The sequence below is a fragment of the Boleophthalmus pectinirostris genome, unplaced genomic scaffold (assembly GCF_026225935.1).
Source record: "Boleophthalmus pectinirostris isolate CB_2022bp ecotype Guang Dong unplaced genomic scaffold, ASM2622593v1 HiC_scaffold_6, whole genome shotgun sequence".
In the NCBI taxonomy this organism is placed as follows: domain Eukaryota; kingdom Metazoa; phylum Chordata; class Actinopteri; order Gobiiformes; family Gobiidae; genus Boleophthalmus; species Boleophthalmus pectinirostris.
The window spans coordinates 12207755-12234300 of NW_026571447.1; the positions used below are offsets into that span (position 1 = coordinate 12207755).

The following is a 26546-nucleotide window of genomic DNA, read 5'->3' on the forward strand; positions in this document are numbered from 1 at the left end:
TAGGCTGGTTTTTACTCTCAAACAGAAAACACTTGTCATAGGTAAAAGAGGAAGCGCTCCACTGTGTTTTAAACTCCATCCACCTTAACTAGAATCATTTGGATCATTTCAGCCCTGGAATTGTCAATCTCTACTGAACTAAAGGTAAAAGCTAGCTGTAAACAGAGCATTTGGAGCTTTTGAAGATGTTGACAGACTAATAATGCAGCATTACTCCAACGTGTGAATGAAACAAAACACTCCGGGTATGTTTTTGAGGAGGGCACAACATTCTAACAAGGCTAAAATCAAAAATCCCCCCCAAAAGAGTCAGTTTCACATAACATAGGACAGCAAGTTAACAAATTATGATATGTATTCATTTGCAAACAGTAAGGAACTACAGTATTTCAACAGCCAATCTTTCTTATCTTCGTCCCTCCATCTCTGCAAATATGTGTTCTGTGTGTAGAAAATCAACTGCCATTTTATCACCAAAACTTCCCTTTATCAGTTTTCAGGCACATATCTTTTCCTGTGCATTTGACACCATTGTGAAGACATTTGACCATTCGAAATTCAAAAGAAATTTATATTGCTGAAGAAACTGTGCTAAGTTTATCATCACTTTTTTTTACATTACCAGCTCCATGAAGATTGTCACAACATTTTCAAACTCAATTTTAAGGCAGTGATAATAAAAACAGTAAACAGAAAGTCATTTTCAGCATTAAATCGTAGTACTTTCTTTTATATTGCCATGTGGTCTTATATAGATTTTGACTTAGACAAACTTTATTGATCCACAAGGGAAATTATTTGGGCACAGTAGCTCACACATCACAATATAGTTTAATAACAAAGAGCAAAAATTTAAATGGTTAAAATATCTGATGGTTATATATCTGTAGTCTTTCAGTCATAGGTTCTATAGTGGCCCATGGGCTTTTACTAGTCTATGTGCTCTTATACTTACTACTTATACTGATACATCTCAAGATCATTCTAAAGCTATTCAGGAAACATTCATTTCTGTCTTGTGAATGCGACTTTTTCTAGTTTCGATACAAATTTTAATATCAACTCCCCCACATTTGGCCTTGGTGCTTCTCTTATTTTATGAGGTGGAAATTTTCATTTAGTCCGTTAACAAGCCACGTGCATGTCAGTAACTCCCTGGCTAGTACAACCCCCTGTTTAATGAACTGATCAAACTCTAGTTCATAGGTCGCATTAACAATTGGTCTTTGTGTAATGAAACCTCACCCTAGTCAAAGTTATGTGATGTTTGATCTGCTTATCAAAATTGGGAAGACTAAAGACACTTCAAGGCGCTGTACTTGACTTCTACTGCCTTGAAAATTTTATGCTATTTTCTGGTCTGTTTTATAATATTGTTTCTTCGTCACAGACATACCTGGAGTTGTGTTTTGTTTCATTCACACATGTTTAACACACAAATCCTGCATACTGAGTTCTTCTCTCAGACAGAAAACACTGTTCCACCTTGTGATGTCATGTGGAAATACAGGAAGTGCCCTACTGTGTTATTAAACTCCATACACCTTCACTAGAATCATTTGGATTATTTCAGACCTGGAATTTCCAATCTCTGCTGAACTAAAGGTAAAAGGTTGCTGTTGAAAACCGGTGTGTCAGAACATCACGAGATGGAACAGAGCCTTTTGAGCTTTGTAGATGTAGACCGACTAGTAATAAAGGATTACCCAAGCATGCATGACTGTAACAAAATACAACTCTGGGTATGTTTTTGAGGAGGCAACCGCATTATATTATGACTTAAAGGGACTGTTTGTAATTTTGGACATAGGACCTCATTTTCTAGTGAGCCGGAGTGTTGGAGACATGTAGAGACGCTTTTTTAAGTATTCCATTCAGTCCTTGTATTTGCAGAGGTCACTGGTGCTTGGCCATCACATGTCAATGGCCATAGTTATCCTGCCACAGAAAACACTCTTACCCACTCCACAAAACACCTGAAGCAAAACAATTATAACACCAGACTGTCAATGTGAATGGCTGTGTCAATAGAATAATTTTAGAAGTAAAACCAAACTTGCATTTGAAGGATTTATGCAGCAAGTTGTACTTCCAAAAGCTTAACAGCGGCGGACTAATATCACCTAGCACCTACTTTACCAGCAAAGTTTACCAGTAAAATTCCGCTGCTGCAGAGAAAATTGTCCCTCAACATGTGTCGATTCATGTGATGCAAAGTTAATTTTATTTCAAACATTCAAACATTTTTATCAACAGTCTGGCATAATAATAGATTTGCTTCGGGTGTTTTGTGGAGTGGCAGGCTAACTATGCCCATTGACATGCACTAGATTAGCACCAGTGACCTCTGCAAATACAAGGACTGCATGGAATATTTTAAAAAGCGTCTCTACATGTCTCCAACACTCTGGCTCACTAGGAAATGAGGTTCTATGTCCAAAATTACGGACTGTCCCTTTAAAGATCACAAGAGTTAGTGTTGTTGTACTATAAGACCTTTAAAAGCTTTGCAGTAGTGCTTTCCTTATGACTTCAGAGCATTAATAATTATCAATACTGTCACGGTAAACTTACACTAACTAGCATGATAACTTCGTTTTCCTGATTTTCTGTTCGTAGCAGATAGTACACTGTAGATGTATTTTGACCTCAAGAGCTGCTTATATAATATACTGGAGCAAGACAGGACCTTTAAACAGCCAGCCTTTTCCCATAAAGCATTTTGCAACTATAAACAAAATAATAACATTTCATATAAAGTAATTACATTAAAAATACATTATGCCAAGCAGTAACGACTACTGATCAGTCCAACTGTAGCTTTATGTGCCATTATGAATAGAAATAAAAGGGAAGTATAATTATATATATACATTCACGTACAAACTTAATTGTATTTTTTTGTATTTTCAAGACTGAGTAATGTTATGGGTGTAATTACTGAATAAGCCATTTGTTTTTTTATTACACTTTTTACTTATTAAAAGTTTTGAAGTTATAATTATGTTTCTGGTGAAGGGTCCATCCACTGCTTGTTTCTATGAATGTTCAGCATGGGGACAAATGCTGGAAATATGTCATGATACACGTCTAATTTAAGGACAGGTGACCACGCTAACAATAAGAATGCAAGTTATAAACGTATTTTTGTTGTTTAATGCAAAATTTCATGCATAGACTATATAAATGGACATAGCTAACCCGCTGCGTTCCAAATAGAAAGTGAACAGAGGGGCGCTTCCAGCTCCATTGACTCTGTTTCTAGTTGACTTTACAATTGGAAACTTCATCCCGCTCTCAGCTGTTGCAGTGAGTCTAGTCATTTTGGTTGTAAAATGTTCCACTCTGCATGATCCTGGTGTTTTTATTTTGCTATTTTGTTCCTATTCCAGATATTGAACTTGACTTCAAATTCACTTGTACAACTGCCAGCCTCTGTGAGCTTCATTTGACTGGAGCCTTAGTCCACGTCTTTATACGGTCTATGCTTTAATGCTGTACTGTGAAACTTTCCAGGCAAAGAAGTGACATCACCATGGAGACGAACGAATGGCCAACCATCCACCTAAAAACTTACTATACTTTTTAAAGCTTATTACACAAACTAAAATGAGTTTTATAGAGATGACACATAGGTCTGTCACGATAATTACTATATATACACTTATCATTTATAACTGATATGACAGATGGAACAATCATTTTTGGGGGTCAATATTTTGTTAATCTTTTGTTATTTTATGGCAGTGAGGTTAAATTTTAATTACTTCTAGGACCAAATACAAACAAAATACAAGCAAAGTATCTGTTATTTATTTCTTGCAGGTAATTTTAACAATATTGTACAGTTAGAAATTTTTTTGGGGATAATCCTGTTTAGGGTTATCATGTCAATAGCATAAATTAGTTTCAATATCATGGTTTGTCATCTATTTTTACTTAAAGGTTCATTATGTAACTTTTCTGGCAAGAGTCCAGCACCTGGTTGTGTCCATGGAGCTATGCTGGGGAGATTGCTTTTCCCTGGAATGTTCCACAATATTAGCCAGGCTCACTCAATGTCATTTCTCTCCAGCAACTAGGTCAGGAATCAGAATACACTAGACGGTTCACAAAAACCCCGGAAGTACGAGTTCGGGCATCAGACAATCAGCGAAGAGCCAAACATTCTGTGTTGGCAGCTATTCTCGGGCTGGAACAAAGAGAATGTTTGGTGAATTTTATCAAGGGGAAAGACGTTATTGCCCTTCTTCTTATGGGATTTGGGAAAAGCTTAATATACCAGTTAGTGGCGCATTACATACGTGACTACCAAATAGCAGCGATTGGTTAAATGAAAAGAAGTACCCGCCTACCATCGAGCGAACGAATCCTAACGAATCTGCGAGGTCAGACGGTTTCCACGAAGTGAAACCGGTTGATGACTTAGGCTACAACAATATGGCATTAAACTATAATATTTAAAAAACATGCATTCTACTGTAAGCTGGCCCACCTCTCCACACATCTGACTTGTAAATTGGCATGGTGCTGGTCTCCATGGAAATACATACATTTAATATCATATTGTGAAAAATTCCAGGCGAAGCAACAACATCTCCATGGTAGCGGACCCTCCACCTGCAAAGTTACACAGTGCACCTTTAAACAGTGTATCTTAACAGGCTTAGGCACCTGACACCATGCTAAATATGGTGGGCAGCAGTCTCCTAATATTAATAATTAATAATAAATCAACATGGGTCCTGCACGCCGGGCCTCATGGGAAACATAATAGTCTGCGTCACAATCAAACCATGACTCACATCAGCTTCTCTTTCACAGCACACGCTTCGGCAGGGCTCTTTTGTACATACACGGTGCTTCAAGCAGTTTATCCATTTGAGATTAAAGGTTGTATAGAGGATTTTCCAAGGAACGAGAAATCCAGCGACTGTTTGTCCTTTTTCAAATGTTGCGCATGCGTGAAACCACCCCCCCTCCCCTACAGCTCCCTACGTAGAAACGCCTTCTCCCGCCTCCTCACTACGCCAGAAACAGGTTTGTTTACAGCCGGTGAGCTGCACATGACTTGTAAACAACTAACTACAGTGTTGGTTAGGCAAGGCGGAGAAGTGAGGAGCGGGGGAGCGGGTGTGCGGACATTTCGTTCGCGGACGAGAAGTGAGGAGCAGGGAGAAGAGCGGAGCAGGGAGCAGGGAGAGAGGAGAGAGGAGAGGGGAGCGGTGCGCGGAGATTCCGTGCCCGTAGAAGTGAGGAGAAGGGGGAAGAGCGGAACGGGCAGCGGGGACAGGAGTAGGAAAGGGGAGCAGAGAAGGTTGCGCGGAGATTCAGTGCGAATGAACTAGCTACAACACGCAGCAGCAAGCGGACTCTTTCTTTGCCTTGAAAATTACGTTTTCAGACATAGGATATCGCTTTCGTGTCCTGAAAAACGTTTGACTAGCTCTTGGAAATAAAGTACGTTTTCATAATAAGCAGAAGTTACCTGTCCAGGAGTAATTTGGCGACCAATGCGTCAGTCTTTAGACCCTGCGTCTGCTTCAGTCGCGCCATCGCTGGAATGAATCTACAAGAATCACCTTAGTTTGGCTTCGCTGCTTTTCCCCTTGTCTTCTTCTTTCAGCGACCTCAAAAACGGACTTTCTTTTGCGGCTAACTGCTCCTGGATTCTTGTCTGCCATTGCAACAAACTTTGTGCTAACTGCGAGGAAGATATAGGTCAAAAAAAGCCGCTAAGAACTGTTGCATTGGTGGAGTAAACAGCGTCTGTGCGTCTTGCGTCTGTGGACTGCGTGACAGGCGTACGTAAACCACGTACCGGCGGCGCGCAGGCAGGTCAGTTACGCTAGAAACGTAGGGAGTTTGATTGATAGCCTGTCAGTAACATAACGAGCGTGTGTTATCTGGAATGTTTAGTCAAGCAGATTGATGTTTAGTCATCATAATTACAAATGCACCTCTATAATGCATCATTGACAAGAAACAAAAAAAACAAAAAAAAAATCCTCCATATTAAAAGGGCTCATATGAATAGCCCTTTCAAACAGGATTGATAAGACGCTTTTCTGCTTTGACTTTGTTCGCTCGACCGTGTTTGGCAGCCACCGGTGAACAATTAGTCACTTGGCAACGGGACAGAGTTCGTGGCTTTAGAAATGATAATGTGTAACAAGTGCCAGTGGGCGCTGAGAGTCTAGGGTACCATTAAAAGGTACCACTAAGGTATTGTAAAAGTGTTAAGATGGTAACGATACAACAGTGCAAGGTGACTTTTGTCTTTAGGTAACATGTTTTGAATACTTTATTTATTGTTTTTCCAATTATTGCTCAGTTTCGCCTCTCCAGATTTCGATTAATACAGAAATTTGTACTAAAAACTATTGTTTAGTACCGGTACCAAAAAAGTATATGTAAAATTTTATCTTTTACAATGTCTTAAAGTGATTCTACTATGTCACCATGCCAAGTTGTATAGTTATATGTCAGATCTCTGGAGAGGCGACCCCACTAATTGAATTTAGTTTTGAGCAATAAAATTGAATAATACAGGTTAGATACACGCCATATTGTGGAATATTCCAGGCTAAAACTCCAACATCTCCATGGAGACAAGCAGGTGGAAAAATTACACAGTGCACCTTTAAATCTCAACCTTGACTGTTAATCTTATTTCTGATTATTATAATTTCGTGATTCTCTAAAACAATAATGAGTAGGGATGCAACAATATCCAAATCTGTCTGTACAATATTTTCACGATACACATCTCACAGTACATTATTTATTGTAATATTTTGTAAAGGCTAAGAGATTTGTGAATATTCTTCTTTTTTCCCTTTAAAGTGCCTTGACAAGCCTTTAAATAATTAAGATTTAAAAGTGCTTAGTAACGGTTATTTCCTCATGTGGTCTGTATTGAAACCACAGTCTGCCTGTAGTTCCCTATGTGCTTTTAGCTCATGCTGCACCAAAACAATGATTCTAAACCAAAAGCCTTGTAATTCAATATATTGGGATGGCCCATGGTGTTATTGTGAAATTTCAGTAATTGTTACATCCCTAAAACTGAAACATTAAAGGTGCATTATCTAACTTGCTTGTCCACAGTATGGCATTAAACAGTTCTATCTTACATGTCAGACCTGACTTGTAACTTGGTCTGGTTTGATCTCCGTGAAAATAGGAAAATTCAATACCATACTGTGAAACATTTCAGACAAAGCAATCAAGACAAGCATTTGATGGACCCTATACCCGAAAAGTTATACAATGCTTCTTCAATTATTATCATTATCGGCCCCTCCCCCATAGCACAATGTAACGTAGAGAGCTTTCATTGACCTTGCCTGGTGAACAGTGTCTGGGGAGGAGGACCCTGAGCGTCTATTGACAAACTGCCACTATGGACGACCCAGGCTAATTCATTAGAGCAGCATGAAATACACTGTTTTTTTTTAGACCCCACTGGTGCTGTTGTTTCACCTGTCACTGCTACATTTACGGTGTCTTTGTCATCAAACTAAGCACTTTATTATTATTATAATTTTTTTATTAAACATTGAAAGCACAAAACATAGAGCACAGCGTAGAGAAAAGGAGAAATAAGTTTAAAAGTGTGCTGTGTAACTTTTCTGATGGAGGGTCTGCAGATTTTATTGCATTGCCTGGAATGTTCCACAGTAGAGCATCAAAAATATAAAAAATTTGCATGTATTTCATTTTGCGTTATGGCTTATACTGCTCAAAAAATACCTCAAAAAACATGCATTCTTATTGTGCTTTAGCTTGCCTTATATACCTGACTTGTACCTGGGCCCGGTTATGCCATGTTCAACCAGTCTGCTCAAGTTTAATATACTGTGGAATATTCTAGGCGATGTAATGCTGTCTCCATGGGGACAAGCAAGTGACTAACCCTCCAACGAAAAAGTTACACAGCGCATCTTTAAAAAAACGTTACGGTACATCATGTCCAGCGTATAAGTACGATTTTTAGTCCATTTAGTTTTGTCAAAGAGGCCCATTTTCAAATTAAATCTGAACGTAGTTTTTTTCATTTTTTTTCCGAGCCACATTTATAATTTCACATCAGTCCTTGGCTGTTGTCCATTTTTTCATAATTGCCTTTTTTTCTGTCGCCAAAAGTGTGCTGCCAAACTGTACTTATTCTATCATGTTGATGGCTTTCTTATCTTCTTGCTACAGTTTAATAGTTTACACATCACACTATTGTATTTACAGTAGAGAAACATTAAAGAGGGGGTGAAATGAAGATGTTATAATGTAAGGATTAGAGTTAAGGTTAGGGTTAGGGTCACAAGCAGGCCTGAAGTGGTTTTTAGGTCATTCGTGTATGTCTGTGTAATCTAGTGATTTCTCCTGTTCTTCTGGTTCTTCAAATCCTCTTTATGGTTAGCAGTATAAGCAGGTACGAGGTCAGACCCCAGACTTATGCATGGTTCTTGTGTTATGATAGCACTCTGAAGGGGCAGGAGCAGGGACTGAGAGTCAAAAATGAAAATGAATGTTTTTGGTGTTTGCCTTTTCAAAACGATAAAAAAATAAAATGGTGATCCAAGTATATTATGTGTTAATTAATAGTCCTTTAAAGATTTCTAGCACAGATGCACAGATAGAAAAAAAAAAAAGCTTACATGATGTCTTGTGTTTGTCTTCAAGAGACTGTTGCAAGTTCTGCGTACTTAGACTTTCCTGATTTAGGTTAAAGGTGCATTGTATAATTAGGATCCATAGAGAAGTCATTGTTTTGCCTGGAATGTTCCATGGTATGACATTAAACATATCCATCTGGCATTTATTCATTTCAGGTGTTTCTATTGTTAATGTAGCTAATGTAGTAATGTAACTGCTTTCTTAAATTTCTAGATAGACGTATTTTAACAGCTGTCTCTGCAAATGTTTCCTCATCAAATTGAGCAATTTAAGGAAGTCCCATGCTGCACTCCTGACACAACACATGTCTTTTTGTGGTTCTGAAAGACGTCATCTGCGAAAAAAAAAGTTGGTAAAACGCCAGTGTATTTATGTTTGTTTTAAGCCCACTGCTCTTCTTCCCCTGTTCTCCTCTTCCTCTTCCGTTGATGTGCTCTGGAAGCCTTAATCGCAGTCACGCTCAGCAGCTTTAAGTATGTGTTAACAGTCCCTCTTAGCCTTGCTCCAGTGCTTGAGGGCCACCTGCGTCGAGTGTTTTGTCAGAGCCCCAGTAGCGTGTCCTCCCCGGGTCAGTGTTGATGTTACAATGTGCTTCTTTCTCTCTCGTTCTTGTCTCTTCTCTTGTCCCTCATGGTCAGTTCGCAATGTTAAGGAGGTCATTTTCTACTGAGTCTTACAAATGCCTCTAATGTCCTTCTCCCATTGGGGCACTGCAGTAATTACTTAGGTTCTAGTGGGTAGCTTTTAATATTGCATGTGAGTCCAGTAGGATTTATCGTCTATGCATGGCACAGGGATGAAAATCTAGCTCCGTTGCCATGGTAATTAGCATTTCAAAACAAACTGAGAGGCCCTGGCTAAATTCACATGAACCATTATTATACCAATATTTGCCAAACAACAAGGAACACATTTATTACATTTAGGCTACGTTTTTATGATGACGGTTCTGAACAGAAGATGCAAAAGTGGTGTTGTGTCTTCACTTTTTATTCTGCCTTTAGACAAGCGTTTTCTGGAGGAAATCTGTGTGCATACAGTGACGCAAAAGTGTGTGGAATTTGATTGGGTATGCTTGAACTTAAAGCAACAAGGGCATCTTTGGACATACAGAAGTTTTCACGGCATGCATTTTCATCAGCTAATCCTTCCACAAAGTTGTCCCACCATCGACTGGTTTTCCAGGTCTCACCCATAGCCGTCTGACTCTCCTGCGACGAACTGGTGCATCCAGAATTTGACAGCGGTGATTGCAGATCCTTCTCTGTTCAATAATAGTATCTCTGCGTATTTTGTACATTTGTTGAGCTGCCTCCTGTAAGTTTATTAGAGCTGCTTATTGAAGGTCCAGCGCATGGAAATAATCCGTCATGTTTGTTTCTGTGGACTGTATGCATGTAATGTAAATGTGTACGCGACATGAGCACATCTGACCAGAGTTTTGCATCTTGGGTAGTGTAGACAGAAACTCTACGGTGAAGCGTATTCAACTTTTCCACTCTGAAGGTTGGTTTCAGATTGTGTTTTTAAACCCCAAAAACGCCATCACCGTCTAAAGGAAAGGCACTTCCAATAAAATATTTTGTTGTTTTTACAGGCCCTTATGCTATTTTCTGATGTTATAATGTTTCCTCATCACAAACAGACCTGGAGTTGTCTTTTGTTTCATTCACACATGTTTAATGCACAAACCCTGCATAATTACGCTGAGTTCTTCTCTCAAACAGAAAACACAGTGTTCCATGTGGTAAACTCCATGAAACAAAACACAACTCCAGGTATGTTTTTGATGAAAGTAACAACATTCTACCATGACTTAAAGCTCAAAAGACAACTTTTTTTGTAATACAGGACCCTTAACATAGCTGTTGGTGAAGCTTTTGTGTATGAAAATGACTGCTTTACTCCTAGCCCCTCCTCAGTGTTCACATGCCTGCCACCCTCCGTGTGCCCATTAATTGTTCATCAAATGTCAATCCTATTTTTGGAAGTTGGTTTGAGGGGTGAATGACAGTTGGAGAACAGTGCCCTGACAGTTTTTATGACACAATGCAGATTGGAGGAGCTATTTAACCACAGGCAGCATCTCGTCATAATAATACCACTCAGTGAATTCACAGGGCTCTGCGGGTTTCAAGATTAATTTGGCGACAAATGTGATAATTGTGTGTGAGGAACATTTTTCTGTTGCTTAGTATTAAGGCAAACAGTGAAATGGCTGTGTTAAGAAAAGAACAATGTAGATAACACTTTGTGCTGTTATTTTCCAGATAAAACTCTTCATAAAACTCTTACGACAATTGGATGTGTGAGTGTTTGTAGGTAGGCCTGTCACGATAGCAAATTTTGAAGCTTGATATATTACTAGAGATATATTGTGACTGACACATTGACAATAATGCAAGATGATTCTCTTAATCCTTTTTAAATAGACAGTATAATTTAAAGGCCTGAGCTCCAATAAATAAATAAATAACAGAATCAACCAATAATTAGTCACTTATTTAACCTGAACTGTTATTCTGTTAAAACAAACAGAACCCAAATCTCTTCTTCATAGAAATTCTTCACAAGATAAATTTTAAGCACTAAAATATATTCTTCCAGCTTTCATATATTGAATGATAAAATGACATAGTAATTATCTTGACAGGTCTACCTATGAGCTTAAAATAATGGAGGACTCTTAAGGCAATTGGAAGTGTGAATGTTTGTAGGATATTCCTGTTTAAAGCTGGAGTACCAACTTGAATCTACTAAAATGATCTTCAGCACAAGTTTAAGTCCAAATTCACTAGGACCCCTATGGAGCATACCTAGATGACTGAGAGATTACACAGATATAAGACCACATAATACAAAAGAAAGTACTATGATTGTTGAAAATCACATTCTATTGTCTAAAGAAAGAATTTTGTTTATTATAACCATTGTATCGGAAGCAGTGTTCAGTATTGAAATCAAGTTTAAAATTTTGATATTGTGGCTACACTAATTTAAATAAATACTTCCTCCACTTATGGTTTAATATAATAGGTTAGACGAAAAAACAAACATGTGAATAGTTTTCTACTTTTTGACGATTTTGCATAAAACATTTCCCTGGTCAGCATCAGCAGTATATTAAGAGCTGGAGCTAAAAGAAACCAGCTACACCTGCAGGTTACTTACTTTATGACCTCATTTTAGTTATCTGCAATGTAGACCATTACCTGCTCACACTAAGGCTCTGTTTACACGAGAACGCTTGCGGGTGAAAACGACAAAATATTTTATCAGAAGTGCCTTTCGTTTAGACGGTGACAGCATTTTTGGGGCTTAAAAAAGCAAAAATCTGAAACTACCCTCCAGAGTGGAAAAGCTGAATATGCTATGCTGTAGCTTTTCTGTCTACACTTCCCAAGACAAGACACAAAACTCTGGTCAGATCTGCTCACGTCATATACGCATTTACGTCACATACATCACCATCACCACGCATACCCAATCGAATTCCACACACTTTTGCTTCACCGTATGCACGCAGATTTCCTCCCGAAAACACTCATCTAAACGCAGAATAAAAAGTGAAAATGCGACGCCACTTTTGTGTCTTCTGTTCAGATCGTCATCATAGCCTAAAAACACATGTCTTTCAAGATTATTTTGACCATTTAAACCACCTCTAATTCAATACATGCATGATAGATCACGTTAATGCTATGCTGTGAGACATTTCCAGGCAAAGAAATATTACCACCATGGAGTCAAGCAAGTTTTTGACACTCACCAGAAAAGTTAAACTGTGTGTATTTATTTATTTAAAGGTGCACTATGTCACTTTTTGTTTGCTCGGCCTGGACTGTTCCACAGTATGACATTAAACAGCTCTAGCTTACATTCACTGAATTACACATGGTTTTATCGCTCAAAAATACTTAGAAAAGGTTTAATACTAGGGATGTTACAATAACCAAAATATCATGATATCGTATCGTCAAAGTTCTCACAATAATAAATTAAGAGTTATGGTGCAGCAAAATAGCTAAAAAAGACAGAGGGAACTACATAGACCATGATCCTTTGCTCCATTTTAGTGTAGACTACATGAAGAAATAACAGTTCTAAGCACTTTTAAGTCTTAGGTCTTTGGATTAAGTCTTGTTAAGACATTTTAAGAGGAAAAAGGTGCATATTAACCCTTAAAAAATATCTCAATAAATATCGTACCGTGAGATGTATATGGTGAAAATATTGTACAGAGAGATTAAGATATTGTTACACCCCTAATGGTGAGCCTCCCCATCATATCGTGAGCTTTCCCTCGATATCGCAATAAGTATTGTACCGTGAAGTTCATACCGTGACAATATCATATTGTGAGACTTGGATATCATTACACCCCTATTTAATACCATACTGTGACCATTCAGACAAAGCAAACATCTTTGTGAAGAAAAGCATTTCATGAACCCTCCAATTCACCTTTATGTAAAGTGGTAGTTTACATAGATCACACCGATAATTTATTGATGAATGCCTTTACTTTGTGGAAATCATCGATAGAGAATGAGCTTTTGAAGTAGCAGAAGTCACAGCTGTGTTATCAAACCAATTGTGTAAATGCAAGCCCACTAATGCAATCACCAGTCCTACGCGCTTTACTTCATCTCAGTAGCGCCTCATCTTAATTACCCCACACCTACTTGAAGCCCGAGCTCAGTAGTGCTTTTCATTTTCCAGTGGCCTAGTAAACAGATTGTGTTCTCTCAGAAGTCTGCACCAGCTGTGAGCCTCCTCCAACACAAGACTGCTGAAGATTTCTCTAGGGAATTCTCCAGACGTTTTCCAGCCAATTTTGACAGAATTACTTAGTTATCCTTGCTGCCAACGTACCGCCAAGGAGCTGTGGGCGTATCTGTTTACCCATAGTATACTGAAAAGAAAATCATAATTTGTAGTGAGTTTCTGATTGAAGACTCCTGAGTGTTTCCTAAGTATATTGTGTTCACGTAGGCATGTGGACCCTGGTGGTGCACTGTTATATCCGTCAGTTGCTTATTATAACAGTCCTGGCACCTGTTTAGCCAAATGTTTCCCCAATATTCCCAAAGAGCATCTCTAACCTTTCACAAAGTCATGTTCCAATTAAGTTCAATTAGAATTCTCTGTCAGTGGGGCCTGCACTTGCCTTGATAACAGCATCGTATAATGTGGCAGAGACAGCTTATTTGTCCTCGAACTAACTAGTAATGATTTTTGTAAATAACTTTCATAACATACACGTTTGTTTCTTTAATTTTTTGATTACACTTTGTCATTTATTACCATATCTGTTTTGTTAAAGGATCTGTATGTAGCCTCCATGCTTGGTGTTTTAAAAAAGAAACTACAATCACATGAACCTCAGTTGGCAGTGGTGAAACCTGCAGAAAAAGTACACATACATTTTTTATCAGTGTATGAAAACCTGCACCAGCACTGATTAATAATTGGTGATGATAAAGAGTGAGGATTTAGAGTGAGTTCTTTTAGGTTTAAACCAACTGGATTTCAGCGCTGAAACTGGCAACCCAAATCAGACACTCATTTCAGGCTCATTCTGCTTTCTGATTAGAGAACCAAAACACCTAACATTACATTATACATAAAGGGGACTTCATGTTTGCTCATATCTGGAAACACACATAGGTTTATGAAATTTAAAATCTTACATAAAGTTTCCACATACATATGGTGGTCTAAATGAAAGTCAGTGGATGAAGCATTTAGTTAACTTTTGGAATTAAAGAATGACTGGCTAAGCTCTAGAAAAACATTTTTAAGATATTATATTAGTAGATATACAGAAGAAATAATATAGAACACAATAAATAAATATAATAAATAGGGATGCACCAATTCAATTAAATTTTTTTTTTAATTACCTGGATCAGATACCGGCTGTTGATATCCAGTTTGGACATGTAATTTGATGTATTAAGACTATTTACTGGTCACAGTCAGCCCAGAGAGTCTCATAATGTTATGTGAGAGATAAATAACAGCTGCATAGCACATTTGGATCAGTTCTGTCTTATTTTATTTATTTTTTAAGGAAATAAATGTTGTTTTCAGTCTGTGCACTGGCGAGTCAACAGAAATTTAGGGGTCCGGGGCAAGAAGCCTTGCATGAGCCCCCCGTAATATAAATTAATAGGAAGAGGATCCAATTCTGGGCCGTTACAACCCTGGGACCCCTTTGTCCCCCCATCTACTGCCCTGTCTGTTGATATTGAGCATCATCAGATATTTGTATTTGTTTATTTATTTCATTCATAAAGTATAAAAAGACATCAACACTGTCACAACATCAAACATACAAGAAATGGAAAAGGAACAGAAAGAAGAGTAATCTTATGTTATTTGCCCCCTTTTCCCTTTTCAACACCGATGGTTACTAAACATTTCAAATCAGTACATTTCAGTTCAGGCACAATTATTAATCAATTGCAGAAATCTTCACTATTATGCACAAACACTGCAGCCTGAAGTGACCCAAATCAAATTTTTTTGCCCCTATGTGACCTGTATCTGATCTTTTAATGACAGTCTGAACAACACAGATCCGATTTTTTCAAATGCGACCCAGGCCACTTCGATATGTGGTCCTGAAACTATTACATATGCGATCTCTTGACATGCGACTTCAGTCTGAACGGCCAAAGTGCATTCATCCGACCTACACGTTATCAACAAGCCACAAACGTCACTATTCTGCGCTGAAGTAGGCGAAAATTGTTAATGAACTCTGTGTCACTGAAGCGAAGCACATCACCACTCACCACTCTTAACTACGTCTGCACATCCACACGTTCCTTTCAACGGACTGCCCCAGAAAACGCCATGGCCAAAAACCTCGTCCTTCTCCTTCTCAGACTCCTCCTTAAAACAAGTAAGTTGTACATGTTCTGGCTCCGGTACAACAGAAACTTTAAAAATCGCCAGGTGCTCAATGCTGCGTCCATGTTTGGACAACTTCCGTAAACACAGAGCACGCTCGCTGCAGTTGACGTCATCGTGTCCTTGATGACGTAGCCTTAGTGTCCTTTTTCCTACATACACATTGCCCTCATTGCATTGCATTTAGAATTGGAATCTGTATCAGAACTGAAAAAGCTGGATCGGTGTATCCCTATGTGCATGTGTGAACCCATGATTAGCCTTCCGACAATTTTTCCAGTTGCCTACAATTATTTTCAAAGTCCTTGACGAGCAACATCACATTACAACATACCTGTACTATGACACCATCCAACTTTTAACCTCTATTGTCCCTTACCCTGCCATGTCTACTGGATAATTATACAAGCGCTGGCAAACCTGAACCTCCATGTAACCCTACACAGCCCGCTGCCCCTTTAACATATGTTGCGGCTGAGCAAGCGTAGCCCTTGTGGTCCTCTCTGGTGCCGTGTTTATAGAAATGACATGTCTCTATAGCGATGGCCCTTCCCTTTCTATCTACTGTAAAGGTTCAATTACACAACAAAAGCTTTTTATCTCCTTATCTTCTACTAGATCAAGCAACCACTGTGGTCCACCCATATGGGATTGTTTAGCCCCCATGAGGCTGTAGCAGGAGCTGGGTCGTATTACGTTACGTTTGAGTGGCTGCTGATGTGCCTTGTCATCATCTGTGACAGTGACAATGCATGCCCCAGTACAGCATAGGGGTGTAGTAAATAAATACAGACAGGAAATTACTGTGGCTCATTTTGGTTAGTTTTGGTTTAGGTTTACTGTAGAAAATGAGATATATGATGATACATGATAATACTGAAACTACTTTAAATCACTGATACAATAATAACTCAAGATAATTCCAGTAAACCATTTTAAATAGACAGTATCATTAAAAAGCCTGAGCTCCAACAAATAGAATCCAACAAAGAATGAACCAATAATTAGTTTAGAAGAACACAGAGAAGGCTGAAAATCTGAATAACTAAAACAAATGCCACCAGAAGAAGCTCACTTACCACAGTTTGAGAACCACTGCTATGTAATGTAAGATTTATAATGCAAGTTATATAATAAGAACATCACAGGCATCAGTCTGCCACCAGGCTTTATAGTTTTGCAAGCACTGGAGAGTTAGAATTTTAAAAGTAACAATATCCAAAATGTAATCTGGTTTCCAAAATACTTGTGTTGTCACTCTTTGTTAGCCAGGCTGGTGTCACCGAGTGCCTCCGCTCAGTTTCATTTCTCTCCAGCGACTAGGTTGTAGACCGTGCAGTGAAAAGCTGTGAAGCAATGACGTCAAACTCAAGCATCTGTCTGGGTCCCTTTTGTGGTACAGCACAACAGTAAACAAAGCAGACGTTTGTTATTGTGCTGAATAAGTAAAATTTGATTAAAAGCATATTACCATTGTACGTGTAACATTTTGATACCTTACTTTGTGCTTTAATAAATGGATAATGGTTTATGTTTTATAGGCATCTAACTGTACCTCATCTAAGGCTCTCTCTGCTCATCTGCTATATATATATATATATATCATATATATATATATATATATATATATATATATATATATATATATATATATATATATATATATATATATATATATATATATATATATATATATATGAATTTTTTGTGACAGCTAAAATTAGTAGCTCTCTGACATTTTCGTTTTGTAAGAGTAGCTCACCGGAGGAAAAAGGTTGGAGACCCATGATATAGACGAAGCCATACATTCTGTGTTGGCAGCAATTCCCGACATCGAGGATTTTCACTCTCTGCTTTGTTCGCTGTTGTGCCGGCGATTATTTGGACACCACTGAGCATTCCGGCCCATTACATACGTACGTCACAACCAAATAGCAGTGATTGGTTAGATAAAAAAAAAGTACCAACCTACCGTCTAGCAAATCAATCCTAATCCTAATCCTGAAGGAAATTTTAGATTTGAAAGTTGATTTAATAAATGGTATGATTGCAGATTTTAATTTTTGATTCCCTTGATTGTATTATATGTTATTATGCTATTTTCTGATCTATGTTATGTCTATGTCTATGTTGGTGTTTCCTCATCAAAAACATTAGCAGTAGCAGTACCTGGATCAGATTACGTTTGAGTGGCTGCTGATGTGTGTTGTCAGCAGATGAGACAGTGACAATGACATGCCTCAGTACAGTAGAGGTGTGTAGTAAATATATACAGACACTTACTATGACTTTTCTATGCTGACTTATTTTGGTTGGGTCATCAGGTCAAGATTGGTTTACCATAGAAACTGACTATGGTTGAATATGAGAATTGAAAAAAGTGAATAATTATGTTTTGATTATTTGTTTTTATTGTGATTTTAATGTATTTCTTATTCTGTAAAGCACTTTGAATTACTCTGTGTACGAATTGTGCTATACAAATAAACTTGCCTTGCCTTGCTAAACAAAGCCAATACCACCAGAGGAAACCCGCATACCACAGTTTGAGAGCCCCTGCTATATAATGCAAGATATGTATGCCATGAGCACATCGCTGGCACCAGTCCGGCCACACTAGGCTTTATAGTTTTGCATGCATTGGATAGTTAGAATTTTAAAAGCAACGGTATCTGATATACACCTTCATTAGAATTGTTTTGGAGATGTAGGCAGCCGGGTAATGCAGTATTACTCAAGCATGTGTGAATGAAATGAACTACAAATCTGGGTCTGTTTCATAACATGACTAAAAACCCACAAGGGTCAGTTTAGAAATAAGTAGCTGTGATTACAATTCATTTATTAAAATATAAACCATTCCAAATGCCACCTAAGTGTCTTGTGTGTCAAATCAAAATCATCCCTAGGAAACAGCAAATTACACACCTACATCTTCCAGGCAGCGTTTTTCTATCAAATTATTTTTCTACCTTCAAGACTTGTTTTGTACCACTCAGTCATTCACTGCACCACTCTTTTCATTTTTGGACATTTCATTTAGGCGCGTGTGTGTGTGGTGAATGGATTTCAAAGCTCGGGGTTAGAATATAACCACAGTATAATCCATGGTTGTGTCTGGTGTCTTAAAAAACTATGTGGCAGCTTACACAGGGCATTTGTGGAAGCCCCGTAGAAAGCATACAGCTCTGTTTCCCTTTCGAGTCAACATTTCAAGCGCTGAATAATGCCTCTATGTTGTCAGGCGTCAGTGCTCGCGAAGACATTAACATTCCCCGAAGGACATTTTCTACTATGACACTGCATTTTCTGGAGCTATGGTTGTTTTTGTTTGTTTTTATTTTTTCATTTCTATCAAATGAAAGAACAAAAGAGATATACATGCATCCAGGACACATTTCATATATGTATTTCTTTTCTTATTTGAGCTTGAAAAGGAGTGGGAAGAAGAAAATATATTCAATTCCACCCCTGAATTTCACTGGAACGTCATTTAAATACTGTGGCTTTGTTGTTCTGGCATTAAGTACCACTGAAATAAATTAGACTGTCAAATAAAGTGTAAAATTTGATAGGCAAATAATTACTATATTATGACATAGTAACATTTTGGAGCTCTATATTTATCATATTTAGTTTTTTTTTTTTTTTTATCAGAAGCATGTGTTGTTTGTAGAAGAACTGAATTATTATATTTAATGATGCACTGTGGAACTTTTCTGGTGAAGGGTCCAGCACCTGCTTGTCTCCATGGAGATATTATTGCTTTGCCTGGAATGTTCCATGGCATGACTAACATCTAGCATTTATTCACTGCAGGTATTTCTGTTGCTCAAAAATACAGTAATTCCTTATGTGAATAGGGGCGACTCTCCACAGATCTGACTTGTAATGTAATGTAGTGCTGTAACATGCTTGTTCTCCTCGTGACAGATAGGTTTAATCTGTACTCTGGAACTTTCTAGACAAAGCAATAACATTTCCTTGGAGGCAAGCAAATGACGGACTCTCCACTAGAAATGTTACGCAGTGCAACTTTAAGATTTTGTTAAGACAATTTCTTGCTTATATGTTTGTCAGCTTCTCAACATATAAGTTTTCAAATGGAACGACATTTACCTACATTTTTGTAAACTGCAGAACTATCAAACATTTCCTATTCCTGTGTCTATTTATCCACAGTATATCATAGAAACGGTTTACTGGGATTTTCATGAAATAATATAATGTTTAAAGCAGCTTAAAATAATCTTTAATATTGTTTAATTACAATATTTCTTGCTTTTTGTGCTTCAGAATTTGTTTTTGCTGCCGAAATTTCTATGCATTTTTCAGATTTGAAGGGGCCACATCAGGTGATTTCACATTGAAAATTTTGCATCTTATTTCCATTTTTTCCTTTAGATAGTCACAAGACCACAGCATTTGCAGAGTCACTACTCACTACTAAAACTCTGTCACTCCCATGAGACTTAAATTAGTGCTTCATGAAGCAAAAAGTGTAATGTGTGTTAAGGTATGCAAAGACATGACCCAGCCTGCACTGCAATTAAAACCAGGAAACAGCCTCTTAAAAGTGCACTGTGTAACTTTTTGGTTGTTACGTCACCTGCTTGTTTCTATGGATATTTCAATGGTCTGCATAGAATGTTTCACAGTATGACGTTAAACAGCTCTACCTTACATGTAGTCAGTTACAGGTGGTTTTATAGCTCAAAAATAGCAAGAAAAAAAGGCATTCTGACTGTGAGTGGAGTTGCCTCTCCACAGATCTGACCTGTAATTTGGTCTGTTTTTGTCTCCATGATTCCAAATTTCATGCATGGAGAAGTGAGGAGCGGGGGTGCATGGAGATTCCGTGTGACAACCGTAGTTTTGCGAGGATTCACGTAGTCAAGGTGGGGGCCAGTTGTTGCCAAGGCCTTAACTATAAAGTGCTGCAGGAAACACTGAGTTTAAATAGATGATAGATGGGTAAATACTTTATTTATCCCAAAGGAAATTCATTAATACCGTGCTGTGAAACATCCCAGACAAAGCAATAACATCTCCATGGAGAGAAGAATTTGACCAACCAAATTGTGTTCATTTTATGTGTCACGTGTTAAAAATGTTGAAGTTCAGTATATTGTTGAAGAAAATATAGATGATAAACAATAAAACAGAAATTTATTTATGCCACTGACACACAAAAAAAAACACAAAAACTCTCCTAGCAATATTGTTTAAAAAAAAAAGAACTGCAGTAAATAATCAGCAGAATGAAACACTTTAGTACTTAGTTTGCATCTGTAATGAGTCATAGAAGTTATAGTCATCATATAGCTAAAAAATAACCTCAAATTTCCCTGTAGGGCAAAGGAAATATGCATACGGTAAATATTGACCTCCAAAAAATATTGTTCCAGCTTTCATATATTGAACAATAAGTTGATATAGTAATTATAGTGACAGGTCTACATGTTCATCAGCATTATTTTCAAATTGGGTGTTGTTTAAAGCATGAGTGTTTTTCAAAGTGGTATGTTTGTACAGTTTGAGTGGTGCTATGTCACTACTGTGCTCATAGAAGTGTGGTATGTCACGTTCTTGTAGTAATGATGGTCTTTGGACCGCTTTTGTATTGGTATTTTGTAGGGGTTTTTTAAAATATGTTTTTGGCAGAAAAACTAATTTCCCAAACAATAACAGATAACATCATGAATCACATAATACACATTGTTTGTATTTTTGTGGGTTTGACCTGCACGTGGTTTGTTTTATCTTTCCAAACATTCTTTTCATTTTTAAGATATGCTTAATGAAATGAAACACGAGATAATGAACAAACTGAACAGCGGCTTACCAAATTTAATGTAACTTCACACTTCACAGACTTGAATTAATTGAAATAAGGCTGCACAAATGACTTCTCTTTAGATTTATATATCAGTTGGCTGATATGTGCACTTTTTATCGTATCGGTTATTGATTTTAAATCTAATTAAAGCTTTGTTATTAAAGAGATCACTGCTCAAAATGTGACAACGCATCTGTTTAACATCTGTGGTAAAGAATGGCTGTGGAGGAGTCTGTAGTACATTGAAATTGCATAATTTGAGGAAAATAATCTGTGGGTGCAGGTTTCACATCTGACATCTAGTGGTGAAAAAAAAATCAAACGGTACCTTTAATGTTCCTGGATGTGTTTAATATGTGCAGTGTGTGAAATGAATTACAGTTTGAAAACATGAACTTCAGGAGTTGAAACTGATTCCCAATCAGTGCAGTCTTATTTTGGAATACTCAAATATGTTACAGTTTTTATTAGGGGTGTTCAAAATATCAAAATACCATGATACTAAATTTGGTGATACAGTACTGTTATAGTGGGATGCTGTATCGTATAGTTTTGTATCTTTTATCTCATTTAGAGGAAGGAAACTTGTTTATGAAATGCTCTTGACATCTTCACTGTTTTGATAATTAAAATATATGTATTTCATATTAACTTCGCACAGGTAGTAGTTTAACAAAGAAATACTGTTGCTAAAATGTAAATAGTCACATTTTTTATAGCGCTTTTCCTCCTTCAAAGCACTTAAAGCACTTTACAACAAGGACCCACTTACCCATTCATACACACATTCATACACCAGTGTATACAGACACTGTGGGCGAGGTGGGTTAAGTGTCTTGCCCAAGGACACAACGACAGCATTCATTTGTGGGAGCTGGAATCTGACTGCTCAACCCGTGATGTTTATGTCGAGAGCAAGATTCGAACCGCCAACCTTAAGATCAGTGGGTGAATGCTCTACCAACTGAACTACTGCCACCCCACCCCATCATACACCCCAGAGTATGATTCCCAGACCTATTTTCTGTATAATTAACCTGTACAGTGACTCTATCAATGTAGTGATTGTAGTGACCTTCCCCATATTTCAACCTCCTAAAACTTTCATATTTCACCACACCTCATTAAACTGCCTTTGTTTTGTCCCTCCCAGGCTTCCATCTCATCCCACGCTTGTCCAACATCGTCCCAGAGAGCTGCCTCCTCATCGTCGTGGGCCTGCTGGTGGGGGGCCTCATCAGACTGGCCGGAGAAGAGGTCCCCCCGGTCATGAACGCCGATGTCTTCTTCCTCTGCCTGCTACCTCCCATCATCCTTGACGCTGGCTACTTCCTCCCCATCCGGCCCTTCATGGAAAATCTGGGCACGATCCTGATGTTCGCCGTGGTGGGAACTTTGTGGAACGCCTTTTTCGTCGGGGGTCTGCTGTACGCCGTGTGTCAGATAAACCCGGGTTATCCGTCGGACCTTCACCAGTTGGAGCTGCTGCCGTGCTTGCTGTTTGGGTCCATTATTTCGGCGGTGGACCCCGTGGCTGTGCTGGCTGTTTTTGAGGAGATTCACATAAATGAGCTGCTGCATATTCTGGTGTTTGGAGAGTCTCTGCTCAATGATGCTGTCACTGTGGTAAGTGACTGGAGCAAATAAGCAACGCTGTGACTTTTATGGAGGGACAGTTTTTAAAAATATGTCTGACAGTAACTCTGACTCGGCAAGTTAAAGGTACACTATGTAACTTTTTGCCTGAGGATTCGTCGCCTGCTTGTTTCTATGGAAATGTCACTCCTTTGCCTGGAGTGTTCCACAGTATGACATAAACAGATCTACTTTAAATGTATAAAGTTATAGGTGGTTTTATAGCTCAAAAAGAGAAAAACAGACATTCTGACTATGAGGGTTTGCCTCTCCACAGATCTGACCTGTAACTTGGTCTGTTTTGTTCTCCATGATGATAGAAAGGTTTAATGCCATACTGAAACATTCAAAGAAACATTTCAACAGCAACAAAGCAATAACACACACATTAAACACACTTACATCTCTTCTTTTCCATATGTAAATTGATCCAGCCAGAAAGGAAGTGAAACCAGTGTACATTTTAGTCTAAACCACAAATAAGAGAAGAGAAAAAGAATCAGGAAGCCACATCTGACCTTAAACTGTTCCAAATTAGTGGTGGTTAAAATATTTTGAAGAAATATTAAATTGTTAAATAAAATGTTGACTGGTACAATGACATGAGATTTAATTAAAGTCATAGTATTTTTAGTTTATTTTTATAGCATTGAAAAATATAGAAAACATGCATCTGTACTGTAAGTGGTCTCGCATTTCCACAAATCTGACCCTTTTTTTTTGTCCTGGAGGAGGGCCTCTTCCTGCTTGTTTCCATGCAAAAGTTGTTCCACGTGAAATGTATATCTTCATGGGGAATATTCCAGTGTATGGCTTCAACTTTTCCATGGAAGCACGCAGTTGACTTTCTACCTCCAGCATACATACTATCACTTTAAATCTTAATTATATTTTAGTAGTATGAATTCTCTATTGATATTTTTCACACAATAACTTATTTTCTACTATTCTTCATATAAATATTAATAATTATGGCTTACTTATCATTTAATCTATAATGGTTGCAGATTACAAATTTGACATTTTGATCCTGAAAACTGTACTTTCAAATGCTATCATTGTCTCTATATTTTTACCTGAAAAGCAGTTCAATATTATCTAAAAATCTGCAAGGTCCGTGTGTGTAATGTCTTTGTACACGCAGCCAGGTGCTCACCCACCTCTTCTATATCTTGTGTCCAGGTGCTGTACCATCTGTTTGAGGAGTACGCCGGGGCTGGCACCGTCACTGTATTGGATGGCTTTCTGGGCATCGTGTCCTTTTTGGTGGTGGCTCTGGGCGGAGTTTTGGTTGGCGCCATCTACGGTCTGCTCGCTGCCTTCACCTCGCGCTTCACGTCACACATGAGAGTCATAGAGCCGCTGTTTGTGTTCGTGTACAGCTACATGGCCTACTTGTCCGCTGAGATGTTCCACCTTTCAGGCATCATGGCGTAAGTCCACCACAGATGTAATTAGTGTTGTTAAAAGTAATACAAAATCAGTCACTAATCAAAATTCAAAACTAGGACTGAAACAGAAGAGAACCTTTTCTGAATAACTTGAGATTGATCTTGTGTTGTGGGTTAATATGGACATTTTAAGACCAAAATGACGATGCTCGCTGCAGCAGTAACAGACAGAGGAGTGATAACTGTGATAACAAAAGTCAGTGGAACCACAATCTCACCCCTATAAGCGCTTCCCATTTAGAACGAAAGGGAGAAACTGTACTTTTTAAGAGACAAGTTTTATAAATTAATACATTACAGTTAGATAGATTTAAATACCTACTTCCTTGGAACAGATCACACATGACTTAATGTCACTGTACTTGCTATTAGGGTTGGTTAGGGGTACTTATACTATATACTAGTCCCTTGTGAGTCCCCTGTAACTGATTTTTGTGGAATAATGGATAAATGGATAAACTTGTCTGTAGGGCTGAACATTTGTATAATACCAAAATCATTTTCCTGGGCTTTGGAATAACATTAGTTATCTGGGGCCCTGTTCGAACCCTTCTTACAGTTAGCTGTAAGATTTTGTGCAATGCTCAGCCCACAAGCCCATGTCACCCATGCTCCCACACGACAATTCTTCATAAATATACAAAAAGATTATACAAAACTGTACTCAGGAACATGACAAACTTGATGCGGTGTGTAGTGGGTTCATTAACAGGATGCACCGATAAACCAAAGATGTTCATTTTGTCTGTCTGGGTCCCTTTTATGGTACAGTACAACAGTAAACAAAGCGGTCGAGATGGATGTAGACGAAGCCATACATTCTGTGTTGGCAGCGATTCCCGAGATTGAGGATTTAAAGCCAGAACAAAGACAACGTTTGGTGAATTTTATCAAGGGGAAAGATGTTATTGCCCTTCTTCCTATGGGATTTGGCACATTACATATGGCAGTGATTGGTTAAATATAAAAAGTACCCACCTACCGTTGAGTGAACAAATCCTAATGCTGCGAGGTCAGATGGTTTCCACGAAGTGAAACCGGCTGATGAATCAGGGTATGTGTCACTGTGGTAACTGCAGAAATACTTGTAGAACAGCCCCAGCATGATGTCACTGCAAAGTATCAATAACGTACCCCTTTATACAGCATAAGCCAAGGTCATTCATTTTGCATAACTCCTTTTGACTGTACACTGTCTATAGTCTGTGATTGAGTGCTTGTCTCTTTGCACAACCTTGACATTTCATGGACACTAACAGTCACCTATCCCTCCTTGGCAAACAGCAAGGACATAGATCATGGGACCTGTGCTATTATATAAGTCATCATAACCCAGTCCAACAGAGTCCGGGCTGCCATTTCCCATGAGCCCATCCCATACACATCAATCCTGTCTCCGCTGAAGGCTCGGTGACTTATAGAGTATGGGGCCCGGCAGAGGTGATGTTCTCAGTGTCACTTGTGTAGCAGCGTCAAGGACTAAAAGCTTTCTCAAGCCATTCTGGGAAAATGTTAGTGCGTTTATCAAGTTACTTTGGAGTTTTATCTTTTCCTTCTGCAGTAATATGGAAACAAGTAATGATTGTTTTAGTGGTCAGCTTGAGTCAGTGATTATTTTTATGGACTAGTCAAATATTTACTTCTATTGATACTTTGTAGTGACATCATGCTGTTTTTTTTTTTTATTTTTATCTTTATTTGCAGAATGTCTATGAGTCACCATGGCGACACAGTGTTTTTAGATTGTCTGAATGCTCAAAAAAACAATGCAATAACAAAATAAATTTAAACAACACATTTTCAGGAGCCTGGGATCAATACAAATGTTCATTGTCGTGTTTAAGTGCTTGATTTTCCACATAAAGGTGAGAGCTTTGTCTAAAATGTTTCATAGTATGGCATTAAACCTTTCTACCAGACCAAGTTACTGGTCAGATCTGTGGAGAAGCAACCCCGCTCTGAGTCCAAAACCTCGTTTAATTAAAACCACGTAAGCGAGATCTGTTTAATGTCATTATGAAACA

The 26546-nt window shown here is 38.2% G+C and overlaps 1 protein-coding gene across 1 annotated transcript in view; it reads left to right on the top strand.

The window, feature by feature from the left end:
• Positions 1–26546, top strand: part of slc9a1a (solute carrier family 9 member A1a) — a 48305-nt gene that overhangs the window by 5989 nt on the left and 15770 nt on the right. Inside the window, exons 2-3 of the mRNA XM_020940296.2 lie at positions 22590–23062; positions 24254–24504. Of these exons, the coding sequence (XP_020795955.1) occupies positions 22590–23062; positions 24254–24504 (724 nt within the window). The remainder of the gene's footprint in view (positions 1–22589; positions 23063–24253; positions 24505–26546) is intronic.